Below are 22503 nucleotides of genomic sequence, written 5' to 3'. Positions count from 1 at the left end.
GGTTCGATTTCCAGCATGACAGCTCACAACCATTTGTAACTTCAGTTCCAAGGGAACCTAATGCCCTCTTCTGGCATCTGTGAGAACTTCATGCATGAGGTGCACACATATAAAATAAATAAATTAATACTTTAAAAAGAATAAAAATAAATGTTTTTTTTTTAAAGGAAAGAAATATGAAACTACCAATTATGGTGGTGCATACCTTTAATCCCAACACAGAGGAGGCAGAAGCAGGTGGATCACCTGAGTTCGAGGCTAGCCTGGTTTACATATAGTGCAAGTTAGGGCAACATAGTGAGACTGTGTCAAGAAAGAAAGAGAGAGTGGAGACAGAGAGAGAAAGAAGAAAAGAGGGAGGACAGAGAGATGGCTCAGCAGTTAAGAGTGCTTTCTGCTCTTCCAGAGGATCTGAGTTGAGTTCCCAGCACCCACGTCAGGCGGCTCACAACTTCCTGCAACTCTAGCTCCAGGGTTCAATCTCCTATGCTGTCTTCATTGGGCACCCATGTGTATATCAGTCCAGAGTCTGGACATGCAGACTCTCTCACACATACATACACATAAAACAGTAATAAAATAAATCTTGAGAGAGAGAGAGAGGAAATAGAAACAGAAATTCACTGATTTCACTCCCTCTTAAAATTCCCTAGTGGTTTCCCAGACGCCAGGGGATAGGCCTTTTGTATAGATGATCCACTCTGGACCTTTCAGATGATTTCTAAAACAAGCTCTTGTCTCCCCCCTGTGCCTATTAGATGATTTCTAGAACACTCTTCCCAACTCTGGCCATCTGTTTGTGGCCTCATGGAAACTGAGTCCTCACCTGAGCCCTCATTTCTCAGGATAAACACTAAGCCCTCCCGAACAGAGAAGCCCTCAGCAATCATTGGGACAAGGCCACACGTGTGGCTGGCTGACTGTTGTCTACAGGGTCTCAGTTAGAGAAACGAATGACTTTCCAGAGGCCCCATGCCTACTGCCTCACTGGGAAATCATGACAATGTGGGCTCTAGGCACCCACCACAGGGATAACAAAACACCTACAATCCCCAGGTCTTACAGGAGTGGGAAGTTCAGTCTACCCCATGGCCTGCTGAAAGAGGGAGATACAAAAAGGGGGATGAGGGCTCTTTCTGACTCTTCAGTAGCTCCTCTCTGGTGACCATGCTGGGAAAAGAAATAAGGGTCTCAAAGGAGGGGAGGAAGCTGAAATCTCAAATTACATTCCTGAAGTCAGGGAATGCCTCTACTGACAGCATGGCTGCAGCCCACCCTATGATCAAAGCAAAACCCTTCCTAGGAGCCAGAGGTCAGACCTCAGGAAGAACTCTGAGCAGCCATAGCTGCTGCCACCACCAGGTTCCTCCATGTGCTGCACTGTGTGGTCCTGGGTAGGGGTTTTTACCACCGGCACTAGACACATAACTCACCTGAGAGTCCTTGGTCCCTGCTCTGGGGTCAAAGATCCGTAGCTGCTTGTCCTAAAAAAGAAGGGAGAGAGAAACAAAGGATACAATTAAAACCTGGGTGTTTCTGGGGGTCAGCCTATCTCTCCCACTACAGGCCTCATCAGTTGGTACATAATACAGACCTGCATCACTGATCAGATGTTGCTCCCTGGCTGGGGGTCTTCCTTCTTACCTGGAGGGCAGGTCCCTTCCTGTGTAGACTCCCAGAAGATTATACTTGGCAACAACACTCCACCTTCATAATCACTGCTATCTACCAGGCATGTCATAAGTGTTTCCCTTCCCCGGCTTTTTTTTTTTTTTTTTTTTTGAGGCAGGGCTTCTGTGATGATGTTATTTTTGTACTTAAAGAACTTCACACTGAGGTTGGAAAGAGGATTCAACTGATAAAGTGTCTGCTGTGCAAGCATGAGGACCTGAGGTTAGACCCCAGCACTTACATAAAAACCAGGTGTGACATGTGTAACCCTGGCCCTGGGGTATACTGCTCGCCAGCCTCACCAAGTCAAGCCTCGCCAAGTCAAGCCTCACCAAGTCAAACTGACCCAGGTAAGAGACACTTTCTCAAAAAAATACAGTGGGAGAGGACTGGAGAGATAGCTCGGTGGTTAAAAGCACTTGCTGCTTTACCAGAGGACTTGGGTTTAATTCCCAGAACCCACATTGTGGCTCACATCCATTTAACTATCCAAATGTCCTCTGAGGGCAGTGCAGTCATGTGGTACAGATATATACCCAGGTAGAACACTCACACTCATAAAAACCTCAAAAGTAAAAAAAATATATATATATACAACGGTAAACGTGCCTGCCGCCACGCCCAACAACCTGGGTTTGACCCCTGAAATCCACATGGTACAGAGAGAATGGAACCCATAAATTGTGTTCTGAGCTCCACATGTGGCATGTGTCCTCCACCCCAGTAAATAAGCAAAGTGGAGTGACCAAAAAGGACACTTAACACCAACCTTTGTCTTCCCCATACATACCCCACATGAGCAGGATAACACACACAGTCAGTATGGTGGAGAGTGATCTGGGAAGACACCAATATCAACTCTGGCCTCCATGTGCACACATCCATACAGACATATACACAGAAAAGACACACACACACCAAGGGCTTTCTGTTTAGCTTCAGTAATCCCTGTCTCAGGCTGATAAGTGTTCTTCATTGTTGTTGAGACAAGGTCTTGGTGTGTGTGTACACTATGCAAGCCCTGAAATTACAGCAAGCCCACTGCTGACTCAGCTTAAGTGCTGGGATTACAGGTGCACCACCAAGCTTAAAGAGCTTTGAATCACAAGAAGCTAATCTTTCCTAACCATCCTCTCAGTGCACTAACTGATCAAGATTACCTGAGGGCTAGGATGGAAAAAGAAAGAAATCTATAACTGAAATAAAGTGCCCACGTCCTGTACAGGTCCTTATTTCTGCAGGATGACCTGTGCTTGTACATGCTGTCTGCATGCACAAACACACATACATAAAAAGCTGGGACTCGTGCCTAACACGAAGCTCTGCAGTGAAGCCCAGACCCAGTGTACAAGCCTACAAAAGGTCCTCAAGCAATCACTGAAAGAAAAATAACAATTCAGTAGAGTTTATAGCCACTATTTATAGGTTTGGCCATAATAAATTTTAGGTGCAAAGAGGGAGTTGAAGATCACATGACATGCTGTGAGTCTACCATGGTCAAAACAAATATAAATCTCCACATGAGTGACCATGTTTTTGTACACTTTCAGAGTTACGCAAAGAGAAAGAGCTGAGCTCAGACCAGTAAGTCAATGCTGGATATGAAGGCTGAGGAAGAAGGGTTTGGCCAACATTTCCATTTTATATTTTAGCATAGCACAACTTTGTTTCCATCAGCTCAGATGCGTATTTTCATATTTTGAAAAATTATCCTCAGACTTACAAATTTGAAACATTACTGTTTGCATCAAGCACCAAAGAACTGAAATGCTTAGTTATAAATCTTACAAACTAAGTATCAACAAAACATGAGGCCAACTACAAAACTCTGATGAAGGATTCCAAAGATATAAACTAATGAGCGGGTATTCCATTTTTACGGCTATAAAATCAGTCTGGGGTTAAGAAGATGACTAGGTGACTAGTTATTACTGTTCAAGCTTGAGGACCTGGTTTGGCCCACTAGCCTATGTGTACTAGGCATAGCCATGCACACCAGCAATCCAAGCACCAAAAAGTAGTGCCAGAAAGATCTTTGGGGCTCGTTGGCTAACCAGTTTAGCCAATTGGTGGGCTTCAGGTTCAGTGAGGAGAGCCTCAAAAAATAAGGTGGATGGACTGGGCGTGATGGTGTACACCTTTAATCCCAGAACTCAGGAGACAGAGACAGGTGCTTTGTGAGTTAAAGGCTAGCCTGGTCTACATAAGGCTGCATTGTGAGACACTAAGTAAAAAAACAGTGTAGGAGGTGGTGAGATAGCTCAGCAGATAAATGCATGTATTGCCATGTATCCTCGTTGGGGTTTTATTCAACTAAGCACAAGCCAAGAGTTAAGAAGAACCTCCTTTGAGAGAATTCCCCCATCAGATTTCCTGTAGGTAATTAATTCTACAGGGCATTTTCTTGACTAATGATTAATGTGGGAGGGCCTAGCTCACTGGGGTGGTGAAAACCTTTCCTCCCCAACTTGCTTTGGTTGGTAGTGTTCACAGCAATAGCAATCCTAACAAAGATACTGTGCAAGCCTGTAGGTCCAAGTTTGAATCTTGGAACCTTCGTCAAGGTGGAAGGAGAAAACCAGTTCCGTAAAGTTGTCCTCTGATCTACTCAACTTCTATACCCTAGCACACTCACAAAATACCTTTTTTTCTTTTTGGCTTTTTGAGACAGGGTCTCTACATTAGACCTGGCTATCCTGGAACTCACTATGTAGACCAGGCTGGCCTTGAACTCAAAGAGAACCCCCTGCCTCTGCCTTATGACTGCTGGGATTAAAAGCATGCACCACCATGCCTGGTCATTTTATTATTAGTAGTAGTAGTAGTAAAATAAGAGGAGTGATGACTCAGTGGTTAAGAGCACTTACTGATGCCCAAGAGAACCAGGTCTAATTCCCAACACTCACATGGTGATTCACAACCATTACTGACTCCAGTTGTAGTAGATCCATTGCCCTCTTCTGACCTCCATGAGCACCAACCATGGACATGGTGCACATACAAATAGCACGCAAAACACTTACACATAAAAGAAAATAAACATATAGTGAGGGCTGGATGGTGGTGGCACACACCTTTAATCCAAGAACTAGGGAGGCAGAGGCAGGAGAATCTCTGTGAGTTTGAGGCCAGCCTGTTCTAATGAGTCCAGGACAGCCAGGGCTACACAGAGAAACCCTGTCTCAAAAAAAAGGCAGAAAAAAGGAAAAAAAAAAAAAGGTAGGAAATAACAGATCGACACCCAACATCTGCTCTGCATGGACACCCATCCCTGTCCAACATATATGTCAACACACACACACACACAAAATAACCTATTGAAAATTTGACTTTCCTTTCTAATAATTTATTGCTATATAATTGCAACAATGTATACCACCAATGCAAGAGGTGGAGAGGAGAAGCAGGTGTGGGATATGCTGGTAATCCCAGCGCTTGGGAGGCTGAGGCAATAGGTGTCCAAATTCAAGGTCAGCCTGGGTTATATAGAAAGACTGAAAAATAGGTCTGAACATGGTGACATTTGCCTTTAATCTCAGCACTAAGGAGGCAGGGACAGGCAAACCTCCATGAGGTCAACCTGGTCTATATAGCCAGTTCTAGGTCAGGGCTACATAGTAAGACTCCGACTCAAAACAAATTATCTTAAACACAGCAACAAAATAATAAAGGAAATGGGTGTGAAGAGAGGGGAAATATAGAAAGTTTCTGTATTATCTGCTATATTTTTCTTATAAAATAGTTCTAAAACAGTCTGTTAAGTAAAAATAAAACTGTGCCAAGAAGGGTGACTTCCGTCTATAATTCCAGCCTATTGAGATCCTATCTCAAAATATATTTTGAGACGGCTGGAGAAATGGCTCAGCAGTTAAGAGCACTGAATACTATTCCAGAGGACTCAAGTTCAATACCCAGCACCCACAATCCGTTTACAAGCATCTGTAACTCCAGCTCCAGGGGCTCTAAGGGCACCAAGCACCTACATGGTATACAGACACAAAACACCCATATACATAAAACAAGCAAGTAAACAAAGCCCAAGCCACAGATCTTAAAAAAATCTATCAATAAATAAAAGTTAGACCAAATATAAGGAAAGTCTAGGTGCTTGGTAAGGAACAGTGAACAGCCAGTTCCAGGAGGGAGGAAGAGCAACACCAGAGGCTGCACTCTATAGCCAGAGTACGTACACACACACACACACACGCACGCACGCACGCACGCACGCACGCACACACGCACGCACACACGCACACACACACAAAGCCTGGAAGAAAGAAACCTGAGATGAACCTCCAAAGACAAGCATAAGACAAGGTAGAAAATCACAAGCAAGATGCTGAGACAGGCTTGCTGGTATGTGATGTGAAGGGGGAAAGACATTGAAGCAGACAGAGGGAGTGGAGGAGCAATGGGCAAAAACAGCTGCAGAAGGCAGAAAGTGGCTAGAGAGGGCCTGGGCACACAGGCCTGCCTAGCAGTCGGGGAGGCCCAGGGCCCTTCTGAAAAGCTTTCCAACTGCACCTCACATTGCACCAGGTGCACTTCAGGGTTGCCCCCAACAGCCAGGGCTCCTGGGGCCACGTGAGATCAGACATGAGGATGAGAAGGTAGAGTAAGAGTTAACAACCAGAGCTAGAAACAGGACAGAGACAGGACAATGACAGCAAAGGACAGAGAACAACCTAAGAGAGTAAGAACGGGAAAACAGAAGGAGGAGATATACAGGACAGGAGAGATGGAAAATTTCCAAGATTAAGAACTAGAGAAAACAATTCTCACTCGGAAAGGGTAGAGCTGCAGACAAGAGCCGGAGGTCTACACTCAAATGCTAACCCCACCACTGAGCAGCTCTGTGACCTGTGCAAGTCTGAGCCTGCTGAGCAATGACTAGGTGGCAGCGGCTGGGTTGAAAGTGCAACACTGTCTCTGGCACGCAACAACCTCCACAGAGGAGACTTGAGCTGCTAAGCGTTGCAGTTTAAGGCTGCTCTGGATCTGGAAAAGGTGCCTAACTAGGCTGCCAGGAGCGCATAGCAAGCCAAACCTACCATCTGTGATGCTTGTTCGCCCTCTAGTGGCCTCTGTGAGGCATAGCTGCCCTATACCAGAGGTGGCAAGACAGGACTGAGAAATCAAGCACCTCTGATGGAAAATGGATGCAGTCAGGCAGCACAAGCAGCAACAGCAAAAAGCTGTAGGATCAAAGCCTGATCCATGCCAAGCACGGTAGTGCACAGCTGTTAATCCCAGCACTCAGGAGGCAGAGGCAGGCGGATCTCTGTGAGTTTGAGGCCAGCCTGGTCTACAAACCTAGTCCAGGACAGCTAAGGCTACAGAGAGAAGCCCTGTCTCAAACAAAAACAATAACAAAAATAAAAACAAAGCAACCCCCCTCTCCCCTGCAAAAAAATTAAAAACAAAAAATCCTGGTCCACAACCGTTAGCAAAGAGGGGCTATGACTCACTCTTATGGAGTGAGCTTACCCACCACTCTTAACACCACTCTGGGCACCTATGTAAACCCATGGGTATCTCCACCTAGCCTGTGGTCACAAGTACTGTGCTCCCAGTACTGTATTAGTAGGACTAGAACTTCCACCTAGGATCTCAAGACACCTTTCTAGCAAAGGAAAGCAGAATTGAGAACATAATCAAGCTATCTACTAGTCCTACCATGTGCTGACGGGTGCCAGCCTGGAGAAGATGGTACATCTTCACGGGTAGTACACCTAGGTCTGGAAAGGAGGGCAAGGAGCAGGCGTCACTTTACAAGCTCTTTATTGTGCTACCTGCTTAGGAAACAGGTATTTCTTGTCCTGGCAGCTTTGAACTCTAGGTATAGAGAGGAAGTGTCTCTCCATGGGGAACTAGCATGAGTCCCCTGGACTTGGCTTCCTCCCTCTAACATTAGGCCAGGCACAGCGTCCACACTGTAAGAATCAGCATCATCGCCTCACTTTGTCTTTCCTGCCCAGTTCTGGTGACAAATGGGGCTCAGAGCAGGGAAAAAGAAGGAGCTGGGCCATCATATCAGTGAGGTTGGTTCGTAGAGGTTTCTCAAAGGAAGGAGAGGCTATCTTTCATTGTGATACGTGACACCTGAGTGATCTGTCATCAGGGCTAGCTCCCTGGCTGAAATACCCATCTGTCTGTAGCCAGGCCTCATCTTCAAGGATGAAGGCTAAGCTCACTTTCTGGGAAGCATCCCATCCTCTAGTATTAAACCTGAATAAACTAATCAGAGCATCTTGGGGTCATATTACTTTTCAATCTCAAGAGCTCAAGCCAGCGTCTGGAACCTATTGAGTAATGAAGAATACCAGAAAGGATACTTGATAAAAGACTGAGAAATGCGCTTTCCAAAAACTGGCAGATTGAAGATGAGAATATAGGAAATAAGGAGCCATGGGCCTAGAAGTACTCACGGCTTGAAGCCTTCATTGGTCCTGCATTCCTGCATTCCCTATTCCCCTCTCTGGCCCCGTGGCCCCCATTCCGTTTATTATTATCTGAGATAGGATCTATAGTCCAGACTGGTGTCAAACTCACAAAATGTTCCAAGCTGGCCTTGAACTCCTGGTCTTCCAGCCTCTACCTCTTTAGTGTTAGGACTACAGGCATGCACTACCATTCATGGTTGCCATTTTTCATATGTCTCTTCAGGCCCTAATACCATCAAAAATGTCCCATATCCCATTGCCCTCAAATCCAGGTTTCCTAACCTCTGCTACACTGCTACCTGGTTGAGCCCTCCAGCCTGGATCCCAGGCCCCACTCCTCTTGCCTTCTTACTACCACCTTCTCCTTACAGGCTGATTCTTCTCTTCAGATAATATCCTTGATCCTGGGCACAAACTACACCTCCCTTTCCATCCTCTGCTCAGCCATGGCTCAGGATTACATCAGGTCCATAGACAAACTGGGATGTCTCCAGGTACCCTGGCTCAATACACCTACAGTTGCCATGGTAGCAGTACCGCCTAGAACATTCACACAAGGTACTCTTTCTCAGGAAGGGCTTGCATGTCTGTCTCAGTGTGGGGCTCCGCTCTTGGTACCCAAGATCCAGACTCACAATCCCCACTCCTTACATCTAATCATCACCAAATACTCCATGGCCTCCATCTCTATTACCCCTGAACAAAGGCAGTCCCTGATTGCCATGACCGTCCCAAAACTAAGTACAAACACTGCCCACCCCAATCATGTTCTATACACACAAAAGCCACAGAAGTATGGCAAGCGCAAACTCTGCTCACCATGGACCACCACCCACCAATCTAGCTCTAACCTTCCTACCTGCCCACTGCCACTGCAACACCACCAGCTCTTACTCCTGAAGGCTTGGCACTGTCTCCAGATGTCCCACAGATACATGCTCTCTCTACCCCTGAAATGAACTCTTCTCAGGGTTCTCATCCTAAGCCTCTGGCCAAGGCCAAATTCCTATGACCAATCTGATCAGCTCAAAGCACCATGTCCCTTTCAGAGGCAAGTTATAGGTTACACCTGCCCACTTATCTGTCCTGTCCTTGAGGCAAGTTGGATGCTATGGAAGCTGTTTGGAGAAACCATTCAGGCAGCTGGTACAGCTTTACTTATATACCAGACAAAACCAAAATCAAATAGCCAGGCCAGCAGGAGACAGCGTGAAACTTTCCTCAAGCCCCCTCTCCTAGGGCTTCAGATGGAGCTCGAAAATGTTGAGCCCGTATTGTTGAGCATACAAGGCATGAGGACTCCTGCACAGACCAGCTCCATGCTAAGTTTTAAGGCTGCGTGCTACTGCTTACCTTACATGCTGTGCCCAGAATGACTCCATCCCGGCTCCAAACAGCACTCTGCACCAGGTCTTTGTGGGCTTCCAGCTCTGTGGGGAAACAGCCAAGGTCAAGTACCAGGTGATGAGGGTACCAGGGAAGTAGATGAGGGTAGGCCTGCCTTGGGCTAACTCCAATTGCAAAGTCAGCAGCAATGATGGTCTTTCAGCCTGGTGGGGCAGAGACGGCAGCTCCATCCAGACATGCTACATATGCACCTAGAGGCTTCCTTCTTTAAGCCTACCCTTACCAGAATATGCCTCTAGTTTAATAATAACCAGCTGGGTGCGGTGGTGCACACCTTAAACCCAGCACTCAGGAGGCAGAGGCAGGTGGACCTCTGAATTTGGGACCAACCTGGTCAACAGAGTGAGTTCCAGGACAGCCAAGGCAACACAGAGAAACCCTGTCTCAAAAAACCAAAACCTGAGATTCCCTGCCCAGCTCTCATTTTCACGCTCACCTCTGCTCGTTCTAACACATCAACCCACTACATGACCATCACCTTTGCTCTTCTGTGGTTTGGGGTCTGGAGTATAATTAGATGCCCACTAGAAGCAGAGAAGGAAATACTATGTATCAGAAAGCTTTAGAATGTGTGCTATGTGCCCGTTATACTTTGGTATGTTTTATTTTTCAGGTTGCTGGGGATGGACCCCAGGGCCTCGAAATACATGGCAAACACTCATCAATGAGTTGTACCCCACCCTTGATACATATTTTTTTCACCCGACTAAAAACACCAACAGAGAAAGGAAGCTTTGTCCAGATTGGGGCTACCAGAGAAGGGCAGCCCCTCCAGAGTGGCCGTACCTGTTAGAAGCTGCTGCTTGGCTACATCCCAGACCTTCACGGCCCTGCCAGCTGTGCTCACCAGAACACCATCTGAAGTGGGGTGGAACTGCAGTACTTCTACTGGCAGCTCCTCAGGACCTATCACCACTCCAGGCGCAGAGGGGAGGGCATCTCCAGCGCCAGAGAGCCTCCAGAGCTTTATCTAAAAAAAGAGAGATCAATTTTGTAGTCTAGGTGCTAAGAGCCTACCGCTACAGCCAAGCCTGCCCAGAGCTATTTTGGTCCTAGCAAGCGAGGTCCCATCCATGTGAGGACAAGGCATCTCACCTGCCTTAGCTGTTCAGAGTTAGGTAGCTACATATCCTGTCATGGACAAGAGGGAGGTCAACTCAGAGAGCACAGGGTGTGCAAACACCCGCAAGAATGGCAAGTGAGTGGGTGCGTGGGCTCTGTTCCCCTTTCACACATCACCCCAGCCTGCTTCCCCCAAGGCAGTCATGCATTGGAAGAGCAGATTACAATAGCAGCTATGAGCAGGCACTTGGGGCCAGCAAGGGCATGAATAGAGGCCAGGGCTTGGAGACCCCAGGCTGTAGAGGGTGGGTCATGAGCAACTCTTTCAACCAGCCGTACTCACCGTCCTGTCAGCTGAAGCTGAGGCCAGAATGAAGTCATCAAAGGGAGAGAAGTCCAAGTCAGTGACCAGGTCTGTATGGGAGGAACAATGGATCTGTTGACTGTCCCTTTCTGACCTAGATCCTTCCACTGGGTAACCCTAGCAATCCCAGAACTCACTCTGTAGCCCAAGCTGGCTTCAAACTCAGAGATCTGCCTGCCTCTGCCTCCTCAGTGCTGGCTGAGATTAAACGCATGTGCCACCCAACCTCTGACCCTCACCCCTACCCACTACCCCCCTTGTTTTTGTTGTTGTTGTTTGTTACTTAAACTGCTGAGGAGCAAACCTAAGGCACTGAACACACTCTACTACTGTAATGCACCTGCTACCCAAAGTTGAGTTGGGACAGAAACTATATAGTCTTGGCATCCTAAAATACACATTACCTTGAACTTTATGGATAACGTCTGAGGACTCCTACTCTGCACATTAACAGACTCACACAGTACAGTATGGAGCCTTTCAGACCAGTTTCTTTTCTTTTTTTAATGTTTAATTTTTTTTTTTAATGGCGGAAAAAGTATATATTTAGAATTAACCAGCTGGACTCAGTTTAGATGACCCCAATCTTGTTGGCAACATCCAGAGCATCATAATCAGGAGCCAAGTGAACATATGCCACCTTCTCTCCATCAGGCCTTCTCAGGGTGTTGGCTTTGGTCACATCAATGTCATAGTTCCTTCATGGCCTGTTTGATCTGCTGCTTGTTGGCCTTGACATCCACAGTGAACACAAGTGTGTTGTTGTCCTCTATTTTCTTCATGGCTGACTTGGTGGTCAGGGGAAACCTGATGATGGCATAGTGGTCCAGCTTGTTTCTCCTGGGTGCACTCTTCTGAGGCTGCCTCTGGAGCCGCAGGGTCTTGGGCTGCTGGAAGGTGGTGACGTGCAGATCTTCTTCTTTTTGTGGCTGTGGATGCCTTTCAACACTGATTTCTTAGCTTTCAAGGCCTTCGCTTTGGCTTCGGCTTTGGGAGGGGCAGGAGCTTTCTTCTTCACTTTTGGCGCCATCTTGGCAAAAAGCTTAATGTTGAATTTTATCAGGCATGCAGGTGCTTTGCTTACATTTATGACTATATACCACTGTGTGTGCCCAAGGCCCACAGAGACCAAAACAAGACATCAGGTCGCCTGGAACTGGATTACAGATGTTTGTGAACGCCCACATGAGGTGACAGAAACTGAACCCTAGTCCTCTGGAAGAGCCACAAGTGCTCTTAACTGGTAAGCTATTTCTCCAACCAACTCCCCCCCCCCGCCCTGCTTTAAAAAACTCACACCATCAAGTCTGCACAGTGCCTCTACCTCCTCAGATCAGTAGTAGTTATACAATCACCTACACTGGGCCTGTGAGATGCCTTTGCAGGTAAGAGCACTTGCCACACAAGCCTGATGACCTAACTTTGATCCCTAGAAGGCTTGGTGAAGGAGAACCAACTCCTGAAAGTTGTTTGTTCTGACCTCCATCATGCCATGACATGTGTGCATCTCAACACTCTGTCTCTCTTTCACATACACACATAATAACAACAATAATAAAACAAAAGTAACCCATCCCAACACTCAGGAGGCAGACGCAGGCAGATTTGAGTTTGAAGCCAGCCTGGTCTACAGAGTGAGTTCCAGAACAGCCAGGACTATACAGAGAAACTCTGTCTAGGAAAAACAAAAAGATAGATTAGATAGATAGATAGATAGATAGATAGATAGATAGATAGATAGATAGTTAGATAGATAGATAGAGAGATAGAGAGATAGACAGACAAAAATAACCCACATTTTGGGTTAAAACACCTAAGGCTCAGAACCAGAATCAGGACCTAGATGAGCCTGATAGCATGTCTGCTCCTGATGCTTTTTATTACGAGGAAACTGCCCCAAGTTGGCGGTGTCTGGAGAGTGGTAAGCCCCTGTCAACACAGCACCCTAAGCAGAAGCTGGAACAACTTTGGGCAACCTTCTGTTGTCTGTAGCTTTGGGGCAGTGGCGACTTTAGCGTTTTTCCTTTGTAGGAGCCCTGACAGCAGGCTGTCCTTTTGTGTAACTGAGCTCTAGCTCCCCAGAACCCCCCTAAACTGGGCCTGATGGCATACATCTTGAAGTCTATAATTCTGGCTATTTGGGAGGTTGGGACAGAAAGAATAAAAGTTCAAAGCCTGCCTAGGCAACCCAATGAGAGGCTGTCTCAAAAATTAAGTTAGAAAATATAAAGAGGCTAAGGCTCTAACTCAGCGAGACACAGAGGGTAGAGAGTCTGCTCCAGATACATGGAGTGCCCTTCTGGCACACATGGGCACCAATGATGGGAGACCCTAGGAACACTACATCTGACTACTGGTCTGCCTTTGGAGGCTCCCTGCCCTGTACCTTTTCCATCTTGGGGCATGTCTGCTTGGGCCACCCAGTAGTCAGAGGTGCAGAGCAACAGGGACACTTACAGCAGCCTGGGGTGTAGGGAGCTGGGGAGGCCATGGGACCTGCTGCTGTTCCAGCTGAGGAAAGACAACACGATACCAGATTGGCAAGTACCTGTTCTGCAGTAAGACTGGCTGGAACAAACCCTCAGCCCACTCTTCGTTAGCTGTTTAGCATGTTTCTTACCCTTTGGGTTTTGCTATCTTCATTTTTCTAGTTGGAATGTTACTGCAGTACTAACTGCTGGGCTGTCCTGAGAATTCAGGGAGATCTATGTATGCAAGGACTCAGTAAAGGTGCACTACTCTGACCCAGTTTCATTACTATATTTCATTCCTTTTTGGATGCCAGCTGCCTTCTTTACTGCCTGATCCTGCTGGCTAGGATCCGAGGGTTGCCTGTCCATGTTCACTGTCCTTGTCTCCCCTGACTAGAAGGAAAGCAGCACTGCTCGCCCCACATGAAGGAAGCACAGAGGACAGCAGTGGGACCTCTTGCTGTAGCATGCTGGTTTGTTGCTCCACCCACAGCCCTATCCTTACCGCTCCCCTCTGTGTTTCCTCTCCACCCCATACTGCCAGCCCAGTTAACCCTCTCAGCTCTGGTTCCTGCACTGCCATATTCAGTAAAAAATTGAGATCAACTCCAGCTGTTTAAGTCAAAAAGAGGTTTGCGGGGTGAATCCCAGAAGCCTTCCACGATTGGGGGTGCAGCTGGATGTGCTGCTTTAGGAGGAGTTGGGCTGGCTGGCTGTGGTCCAACAGTTTGCTTTCCAGATGGCTTGCCCACGAAAATAATGCACAGATCTTTTAGAAGCAGAGAGTAAAGATGGCTGCCTAGGACTGCGGTGCTGAGGCTTCTAACCAGAAGGGGATCCAAATAAACAGAAGTCTCAGAAACGAGATGCTGGTACCTGTATGTAACTTTGAAAAACTGGCACTCAACAACCATCTGTACCTCCAGTTCTAAAAACCAATACCATTCAGGCAAAACAACCATTCACACACACAAAAATCAACTATCCACTTAAAACAAGCACTACATATGCTATCCAAATGACATCTCAAAACTCTTTTTCAAAGTTTGGATTTGTGGGCTACAGACATGGCTCAGCAGTTAAGAGCACTGCTGTTCTTTCAGAGGACCCGGGTTCGAGTGCCAATCCCCACGGTGTTCACATCCATCTGTAGCTTCAACCTCAAGGGATCTGCTACCTTTTTCTGGCCTCCTCAAGCACCAGGCATGAATGTGATACACAGGCACACATGCAGGCAAAACACTCATACACATAAAAAAATTTATACAAAATTTAGATCCGGCTAGGGATATTGGTGCACACCTTTAATCCCAGTACTCGCAGGCAGAGGCATGGTGATATTTGAGTTCAAGACCAGCCAGATCAAATCCCAAGACAGCCAGGGCTACACAGAGAAACCCTATCTTGATTTTTTGTTTTGTTTGTTTTTGTTTTTCCTTTAATTGCCGGTACATAGTGTGCCACAGAGGTCTCATAGTATTGCATCTTTGGGACAGATAGAAAAGTTTTTTTAAGATTTATTTATTATGTATAAATCATTCTTCCTACATTTACATCTGCAGGCCAGAACAGGGCACAGATCTCATAGATGGTTGTGAGCCATCATGTGGTTGCTGGAAATTGAACTCAGAACCTCTGGAAGAGCAGCCAGTGAGTGCTCTTAACCTCTGAGCCATCTCTCCAGCTCAAAAAACCCTGTCTTGAAAAACAACAAGTAAACAAACAAATTTAGATTGGAAAACACCCAGAGTACTCTACATAAACCTTGGCTTTTGTTATTAACGACATTAGTCATCATCATCAGAACTGACAATGAGCAGCACCTCTACTTCCAGCTCTCCCTCTACTCACCCTGCCTGAGGACTAAGGATTTATCCTCTTTTTTTACCCCAGGTCTTCAACAAGAGAGCTAGCCCATAGCAGCTACAGCTATAAAGACTAAGCCAGCAAGGCCAATGCCTCAGGGATAGCAAACTTTCCCCAAAGTGGGCATTCTGCCAGGCAAGCTGCCGGGGACCCCCAGAAGCAGCTGCAGAGGACAAAAGCCCTTTATAAGGGCCCATCTCCACCCCACAGGCCAGCAGAGCCACTTTCTTGAGTGGCTTCTGGCAGCCTGGCTGGGAAGGGGGCTTGGAAGTGAGGACCTGCAGGGTTAGGAGACGTATGGAGCGAGTGTGTGTACCCATGTCCTCAGCAAAGGTATCTAAGAGCCCAGGACTGACACGGCACACCCTTCTCCTGCCACCCTGATGAACTGCGACACCAGCTTGCCTCCTCCAGGCCAGAATTCCAAACCAGGTACTGCCTCTGACAGCAAGTACCTTGCAGAACACACAGTGAGGACAACAGCCACAGGCAACGGGACCAAGCACGTATGAATCCTCGGCCCCAGGCTTCCATCATCAAGCACCACTCACCTGAATGGCAGCCAAGGTAGCTCACATGCCTCTTGTTCTCTCCACGGCCTTCCAGAGATATGATACCCAATACACCTGTTAAACGAACAAGACAGGGGTAGGGCTGGAGAGATGGCTCAGAGGTTAAGAACACTGGCTGTTCTTCCAAAGGTTCTGAGTTCAAGTCCCAGCAACCACATCATGGTTCATAACCATCTATAATGAGATCTGGTGCCCTCTTCTGCCCTGCAGGCATACAGGCAGGCAGAATACAGTATAAATAATAAATAAATCTTAAAAAACAAACATTGTAATAGTTGCACTTATCTCCCTTTGAAGGACTCCAGAAAACCAGATCCCAAACCATGTGACCTCCAGAAAGCCTCTATCAGTTGACACTTTTCTCCCTGATATACACAAGGGACCTAGGTTCTTTCCCAGCATGAATGAACCATCTGCTGGGAAACACTGGAAGAAGTTTTCTTTCTCGCACTGTATATCATATAAGAGGTCAGATTGGGGTATCAGCTGCTACTCCTCCTGTCTTCACCAGAGAAGGAAGCCAGCACCCCAAGGTAGCAGAGTTGAGAGACCAAGAGAAAAACTGGAAACCAGGTGAGGAAGTTCACACCTATAATCATGGCAGCTGGGAGGCTGAGGCAAGGGGATCACTGCAAGCTGGAGGCCATCTAAGGCTACAAAATGAGACTCTACCTGAAGGAACTAAAGGGATGGGGGTGGGGTAGGGGTAAAGGGTGGAGGTGGATAGCACTTGTGAACTTTTGGATCCGGCTCTGCCTAAAATTCCTAATTAGCCAAAAAGCTATTTATCTTGTGCTGAAGCTGGTTTGTCTGCATTGTCATACGAAGTCAAGAGAGCCCCAAGTAACATAAGGGCTTTCCTTTGTTTTCTTTAGTTTTTCTGTTTTTTCACGGTTTTCTGTTTTGTTTGTTTTGTTCTGTTTCTTTCTTTGAGACAGGGTCTATGCAGCTCAGGCTGGCTTACATCTCATAATCTTCTAGACTTAGCCTCCTGGAGTACAGGTAACAGAGGTAACAGACACACTGTACTATACGTGGCCAAAGGACTTTTCCAATCTTCATTGTAATCAGTCCCAGCCACCCGAGGTCCAAATACTAGGAGGGGAATTGTCTGTGGGATGTCTGAAAAGGGACACGCCACTTTCTTTCCTGCCTGGCTAGAACCACCACCATGGTTTACATACAAGCAAAATCTATCTGACTGCTCTATGTTGAACCGTTGGTAGGAATCTAAGGCCTGCCCTCCCCCCCAGCCCAGGCCATTCCAACTCTCCAGTGTGAATGGAGCTTGCCCTGCTTCTTCACCTTATCTATGCTGACAATGCCTGAACCTTTTCTTCTACGTATGCCTCCTTACCTGGACGGTCAGAGTTGAATGCGATCAAGCTGCAGCTCGATTTGATATGGTTCCCATATGTGGGGGTAGTTCCAGCACGAATGTCACTGATCCAGGCCTGCAAATGAAGAATAAGAAACAAGGTTAGTGGTCGGGCAGTGGTGGTACACACCTTTAATTCCAGCACTCCGGGCAGAGGCAGGCACATCTCTTGAGTTCAAGACCAACTTGCTCTACAGCGTGAGTTCCAGGACAGCAAGGGCTATACAGAGAAACCCTTGCCTCAAAAAAAGAAACATGGGAGGTGGAGAGATGGGTCAAAGGTTAAGAGCACTGGCTTTTCTTCCAAAGGTCCTGAGTTCAATTCCCAGCAGCCACATGGTAGCTCATAACCACCTATAATGAGATCTAGTTCCCTCTTCTGGCCTGCTGGCTCACATGCAGGCAGAACACTGTATAACTAATAAATAAATAAATAAATCCTAAAAAAAAAAAGAAACATGGTTAGTGTCAGATCTCTGCTCTGCTCATGCCTAGAAAGGGCCATATTCTATGAGACTCCATCTTCTCCGTGTGTATTTGTGTGTGTATATGGTGTACACGTGAGTGTGGGGGCCAGAAGAGAACGTGCAGTGTCATTCCACAGTAGCCACCAGTTTGTTTTTTGAGACAGGGTCTTTCCTCGAGTCTATAACTCACAAAGTCAGGCAGGCTGGCTGGCTAGTAGGCTCCAGCTGTCCACCTGTCTGTGCGTGTGTGGCGATTGAAAGCACACACCACCACCTAGGTCCTGGAAATCAAACTCATGTCCTCACGTATGCACAGCACCCATTACTAAAAAGTCATTTCCTCAGCCCTAGGGAGCTCCACCTCAAAGCTGTGCTGTTAGAGATATATTTCTTTGGATATGGATTTGGATTTTTTTGGGTCTGTCCCACTCAGTCCCTTAAAAAATACTAAATGTTCCTGAAATAATCTAAGTAGCTAGGAGGGTGACTCTATTTAGCAAATCAGTTTCCTAATAAGGAGGAGGTTGTCAGAGGAAGTGCAAAGTGTCTGTAGGGGGAATATTTCAGTTTAAAGAGGGGGAAGGTGACAAAGAAGTGACAACCTCACTGAAGATGGGCCTGGCCTCTGCAGCTACTCTGCTGAGGGTTCTCAAAGGGCCCAAGGACCCTTTGTGTACATCCAACTCAGCAGGGAGAAGATAAAGCCCTGGCTTCCTCAGGTCGTGCTCTTCCAACTCTCTGGAGAGTGTTAACAATAAAAGGCAATAATGTTAACACCCCCACACGCAGAGAAGAAGAGCTCTTGCCCTGCAATTCAGACCAGCAAGGTCCCCATCCTCTGCTGGAATCAAAGCACTGCTCCACAATCCTTCTTGCCTCCCCCTGGCTACCGCACCCACACAGCAACACTGCTTACATTTCCTTATTTTCTTGTCCACTTTCAATAACACACATTTCAGTACCACGCATTGCTTTTCCTTCCTGATTCACGGTTACTGTACGGACAATAGCTTTGAAAAGGAGAACAGATACCCTGCTCTTCCCACCTCCAATCGCATAAACTGTTTGAAGCACTCCCCGAGACCCCTGGTTCCCTGGACCAAGAAGCCACAGAGCCCCTGAAGATCTCTCTAGACCCTTCTGGTAGTAATTACTGCACTCCTAGTAATAACGGTCTTAATACAAATCTAAATACTAAACACTTCCTCTCAAGCTCCACACTGTCCTCAACTTCTCCCTACACAGGACTGCCCTGTAATCATCTGTCACCATGCTTTGCCTGGCTAATGCCCTCTGTCCACCCTGGGTCCACTTTCTTTTTCTTTACTGGGCTTTTCTTACTTCTCACCCTGCTGGCTCATTTTAAATCCACCTCCCTAGGCACTGTCCTCCACAGTGCTATTAAGTTAACCTCCACTTCATCACTGTACATCACGGCCCACCCACACACCCCTGTGTGTTCTTGTTCTTCAATGCATTCATATTGTGTTCGTTGGCCATCCTCCTCCTGAGGCTGTTAAGTGTGACAGGGAAGGGGAAATGCCATAATGTTCACTGTACTTGCTAGAGAGGCTGGGCAGTGGGTACAGAAAGGCTACTGTCCAGAGAATGAAAATGGAGCATGGCTGTCATAACTTGTTTGGGGCCATTGCCAGGTCACTAGAGGTCAATTCCTAAGCCCAGTTATCGGAAGACATCCCAGGGTTTTCCAAGTAACAAGGAGAGCGACAGGCCAGTGCTTCATCAAGCGTGCTGTCTTTCTCGACACTTCCTCTGCGATCCACCTGCTCTAGCTTCTCCAGGCCCCAACTGCAGCCTGTAGCATCACCCCAGTAAAAGAAGAGCTGGCACCAGCTGAGGAGGAAGAGCAAGCGGAAACCCGAGGGAGGAAGCCTGCCTGGCCCAGGGGCTCCCTCTCCAGATGACACCTCGCTCTCACTGAGACCCTAGAAAGAGATGCATCTCTCCCACAGGCCGGCCCCAGGCAGGGGCGATCCTAGACAGCAGAGAGAAGTCTGGTGTCTGCAGTTTCCCAGCCTAGCTCCTAGCAAGGCCGACCGGAAGCAGAGGCCTGGTAGCGAAAGGGTGGGCTGCGAGGCCTCCCGTGGGTCCCAGGGCGAGGCTAACCAGCTAGGCCGACTCTGGGATTACCCAACAGGCAGGGCGCGTCACCAGAGCTCCGGACTCTGTCTTCTAGACAGTGAAGGGGCGGCCTGGACTCTGGGTTCAGCTGAAGGAAGCGGTTTCCGGGTGGAAAGCTCGGGGCGGGCGGGGCGGTGTGAGGGTCTTCGGAGCCCAGAGTGTGCACCACCGTGCAAGCAAGCACAGGGGGATGTCAGTCATCAGGGAGTGGGATCCGCGGGCCTGGCTCACCTCTCGGCGGGACGGCCGGGCTTCCATATGCCGAAACTTGGACACCTTGAAGCGGTTCATGGCGGCTGGGACAGAACAAGTGCAGACTCGAGGACTAGGGGCGCCTGTTCTCAGGTGCACGCTGAGAAGCCACTCCGTACTCTTGCAGACGGCCACCGGTCCTCAGTTTGGAGAGGACACGCCCCGACATGCTGCTAACCAATCGGGAGCTACTGCGGCCCGCCTGGACACGCCCCGAATCGCTCTTCTTCCGCGAGTCGGCCGCTAGCCCCGCCTCTCGGCCAATAGCTGCCGGGCGGCCCCGAGAAATCACACCCTGATGCCTTGGGGACTACTGCACCGGTCGGAGGTCATGTGAGCCTCAGCAGTCTCCCCGAAGAGACCACTCTTCGATTGCCGCGGGATCAGTCCCTGAGGATTTTCAATGACCTGGGTGCGGCCTGTGCCACTATGTACTTCCTCAAGTAGCTGGACAGAATTAACTAGACTAGAAACTGAGGATAAGCAGCTGGCCTCATAACAGTAAGGACCACTGAGAATCTCTCTCTTGTGTTTTGGTTTGTTTTTCAAGTCAGGGTTTCTTTCTCCGTAGCCCTGGCTGTTCCGGAGCTGGCTCTGTAGACTAAGCAGGCCCCTAAATCAGAGATCCGCCTGCTTCTGCCTCCAGAGTTCTAGGATTAAAGGTGTGTACCTGTTTGAGGCCAGCCAGGGATAGAGAGACATTGTCTTAAACAAATTAATTAATCTTTAAAAACTTAGAGGCTTGTGTGATGGCTCCGCGGGTAGAGTATTGATTGTTCTTCCAAAGGATTTAAATTTGGTTGCAGCAGCTACATGATGTTTCACAAATGTGTGTAACACGAGTTACAGGAGATCTGACACCCTTATCTCACTTCCTTGGGCACAAGTGATACATACATATATACAAGCAAAATGCATAAAAAAACAATAAATCGTTTTTAAAAGCTTTTTCTTGTGAGAGACACAAGAGATTCAGCATTTTGAGTGATAATCATCCACACTAAAGGGAGTTTAAATAGAAATGTACTTTTATTTATTTTTTATTTTTATTTTTTTAATTTTTCCGAGACAAGGTTTCTCTGTGTAGAGATGTAATGGAACTCACTCTGTAAACTGGGCTGGCCTGAACTCAGAGATCTTTCCTGCCTCTACCTCCCAAGTGCTGAGATTAAAGGCCTGCACTACCATTGCCTGGGTAAAAATGCACATTTCATAATGCTATATTTTCACACTAGAGATATATAGCTTTATTTTCAATATCTGTGATCATCATTTTTTTTTTTTTTCCTTTAAAAGGGATTTTAGCTGGGGATGTAGCTCAGTTGGTAGAATGCTTGCCAGGTATGCATGAAGCCCTGGGTTCCATCCCCCAACACTGTATTAAATAGATAGGAGGCATAGCCCTATAGCCTCAGCACTCAGGAGGAGGATCAGAAGTTCAAGACCGGCTTGGTCTACATAGTTCTGGGCTTCATTGTCTCAAAAAAAAAAAAGAGAGAGAGAGAGAGAAAGAAGAAGGCATAGGAAGCTACTGCCCACTGCCAAAAATGTGTGTGTGTGTGTGTGTATAGATGGCTCAGCACTTACAGCACTGGCTGCTTTTCCAGAGGACTCTTGTTCCATTCCCAGCACCCACACAGTGGCTCACAATGGCCGGTAACTGCAGTCCCCGGGGATTCAATAGCCTCTGGCCTCCAAGGACGCTGCACGCATGTGTTGCAGATACATAGGCAAACACCCACACACCTAAAATAAAAATAAAGGGAAAAAAATTAAACTCAAAGGATATCCTAGCCTGAGATGGTTGTGCATATCTGTAAATCCAACAGAGAGAGACACAGAGAATCAGGAGTTCAGTGCTGGATTCAGTTACATAACAAATTTGAGGCCATCTTGGGCTGCATAGTGAGTTGTCAAACAGCCTCGGCTACTAAGCCCCATCTCAAAAAAAAAGAATGAAAGAAAGAATGAACAAAAGAAAAAAGAAAGAAAGAAAAAAGAAAAGAGGCAGGACTGGGAAGATGGCTCAGTGGGTAATTGTGCTTGCTCTGCAAACATGAGAGCTTGAGTCAGAGCTGTTGGATCCTCTGAAATTGGAGTTATGAACAGTAGTGAAATGCCTTATGGGTGCTGGCAATCAAACTTGGGTCTTCTGCAAGAATAAGTGGAACAAGTGCTCCTAATTGCGAAGCCATTTACTTTTATTCGGGTGTGTATTCCTGCCTGCTCATCTGTGTGTGCACCACCTGTGTGAAGATGCCTGTGGAGGCTGAAGAGGGCATTGCAACCCGTGGAACCAGGTTACAGGTTGTCAAGAGCTCCCTGGTACAGGAATCAAACTCACATCCTCCGGAAGAGCAGCCCGAGCTCTTAACTGCTGATTCATCTCTCTAGCTCCGATAAAACCG

At 47.3% G+C, this 22503-nt stretch overlaps 1 protein-coding gene across 1 annotated transcript in view; it reads right to left on the bottom strand.

The window, feature by feature from the left end:
* Coro7 (coronin 7) overlaps positions 1 to 20229 on the bottom strand; it is a 54964-nt gene extending 34735 nt beyond the window's left edge. The window contains exons 1-7 of the mRNA XM_055604694.1: positions 20075 to 20229; positions 17214 to 17310; positions 15836 to 15910; positions 10927 to 10997; positions 10308 to 10491; positions 9468 to 9544; positions 1434 to 1484 (exon numbers count right to left, since the gene is read on the bottom strand). Of these exons, the coding sequence (XP_055460669.1) occupies positions 1434 to 1484; positions 9468 to 9544; positions 10308 to 10491; positions 10927 to 10997; positions 15836 to 15910; positions 17214 to 17310; positions 20075 to 20134 (615 nt within the window). The 5' untranslated portion in view covers positions 20135 to 20229. The remainder of the gene's footprint in view (positions 1 to 1433; positions 1485 to 9467; positions 9545 to 10307; positions 10492 to 10926; positions 10998 to 15835; positions 15911 to 17213; positions 17311 to 20074) is intronic.
* Between the last annotated feature and the right edge of the window lie 2274 nt (positions 20230 to 22503).

Source organism: Psammomys obesus, unplaced genomic scaffold, assembly GCF_907164565.1.
Source record: "Psammomys obesus unplaced genomic scaffold, mPsaObe1.curated_primary_1811, whole genome shotgun sequence".
In the NCBI taxonomy this organism is placed as follows: Eukaryota; Metazoa; Chordata; class Mammalia; order Rodentia; family Muridae; genus Psammomys; species Psammomys obesus.
Note: the sequence above shows the minus strand (reverse complement) of the source record. Positions and strands in the feature narration are given on the sequence as shown.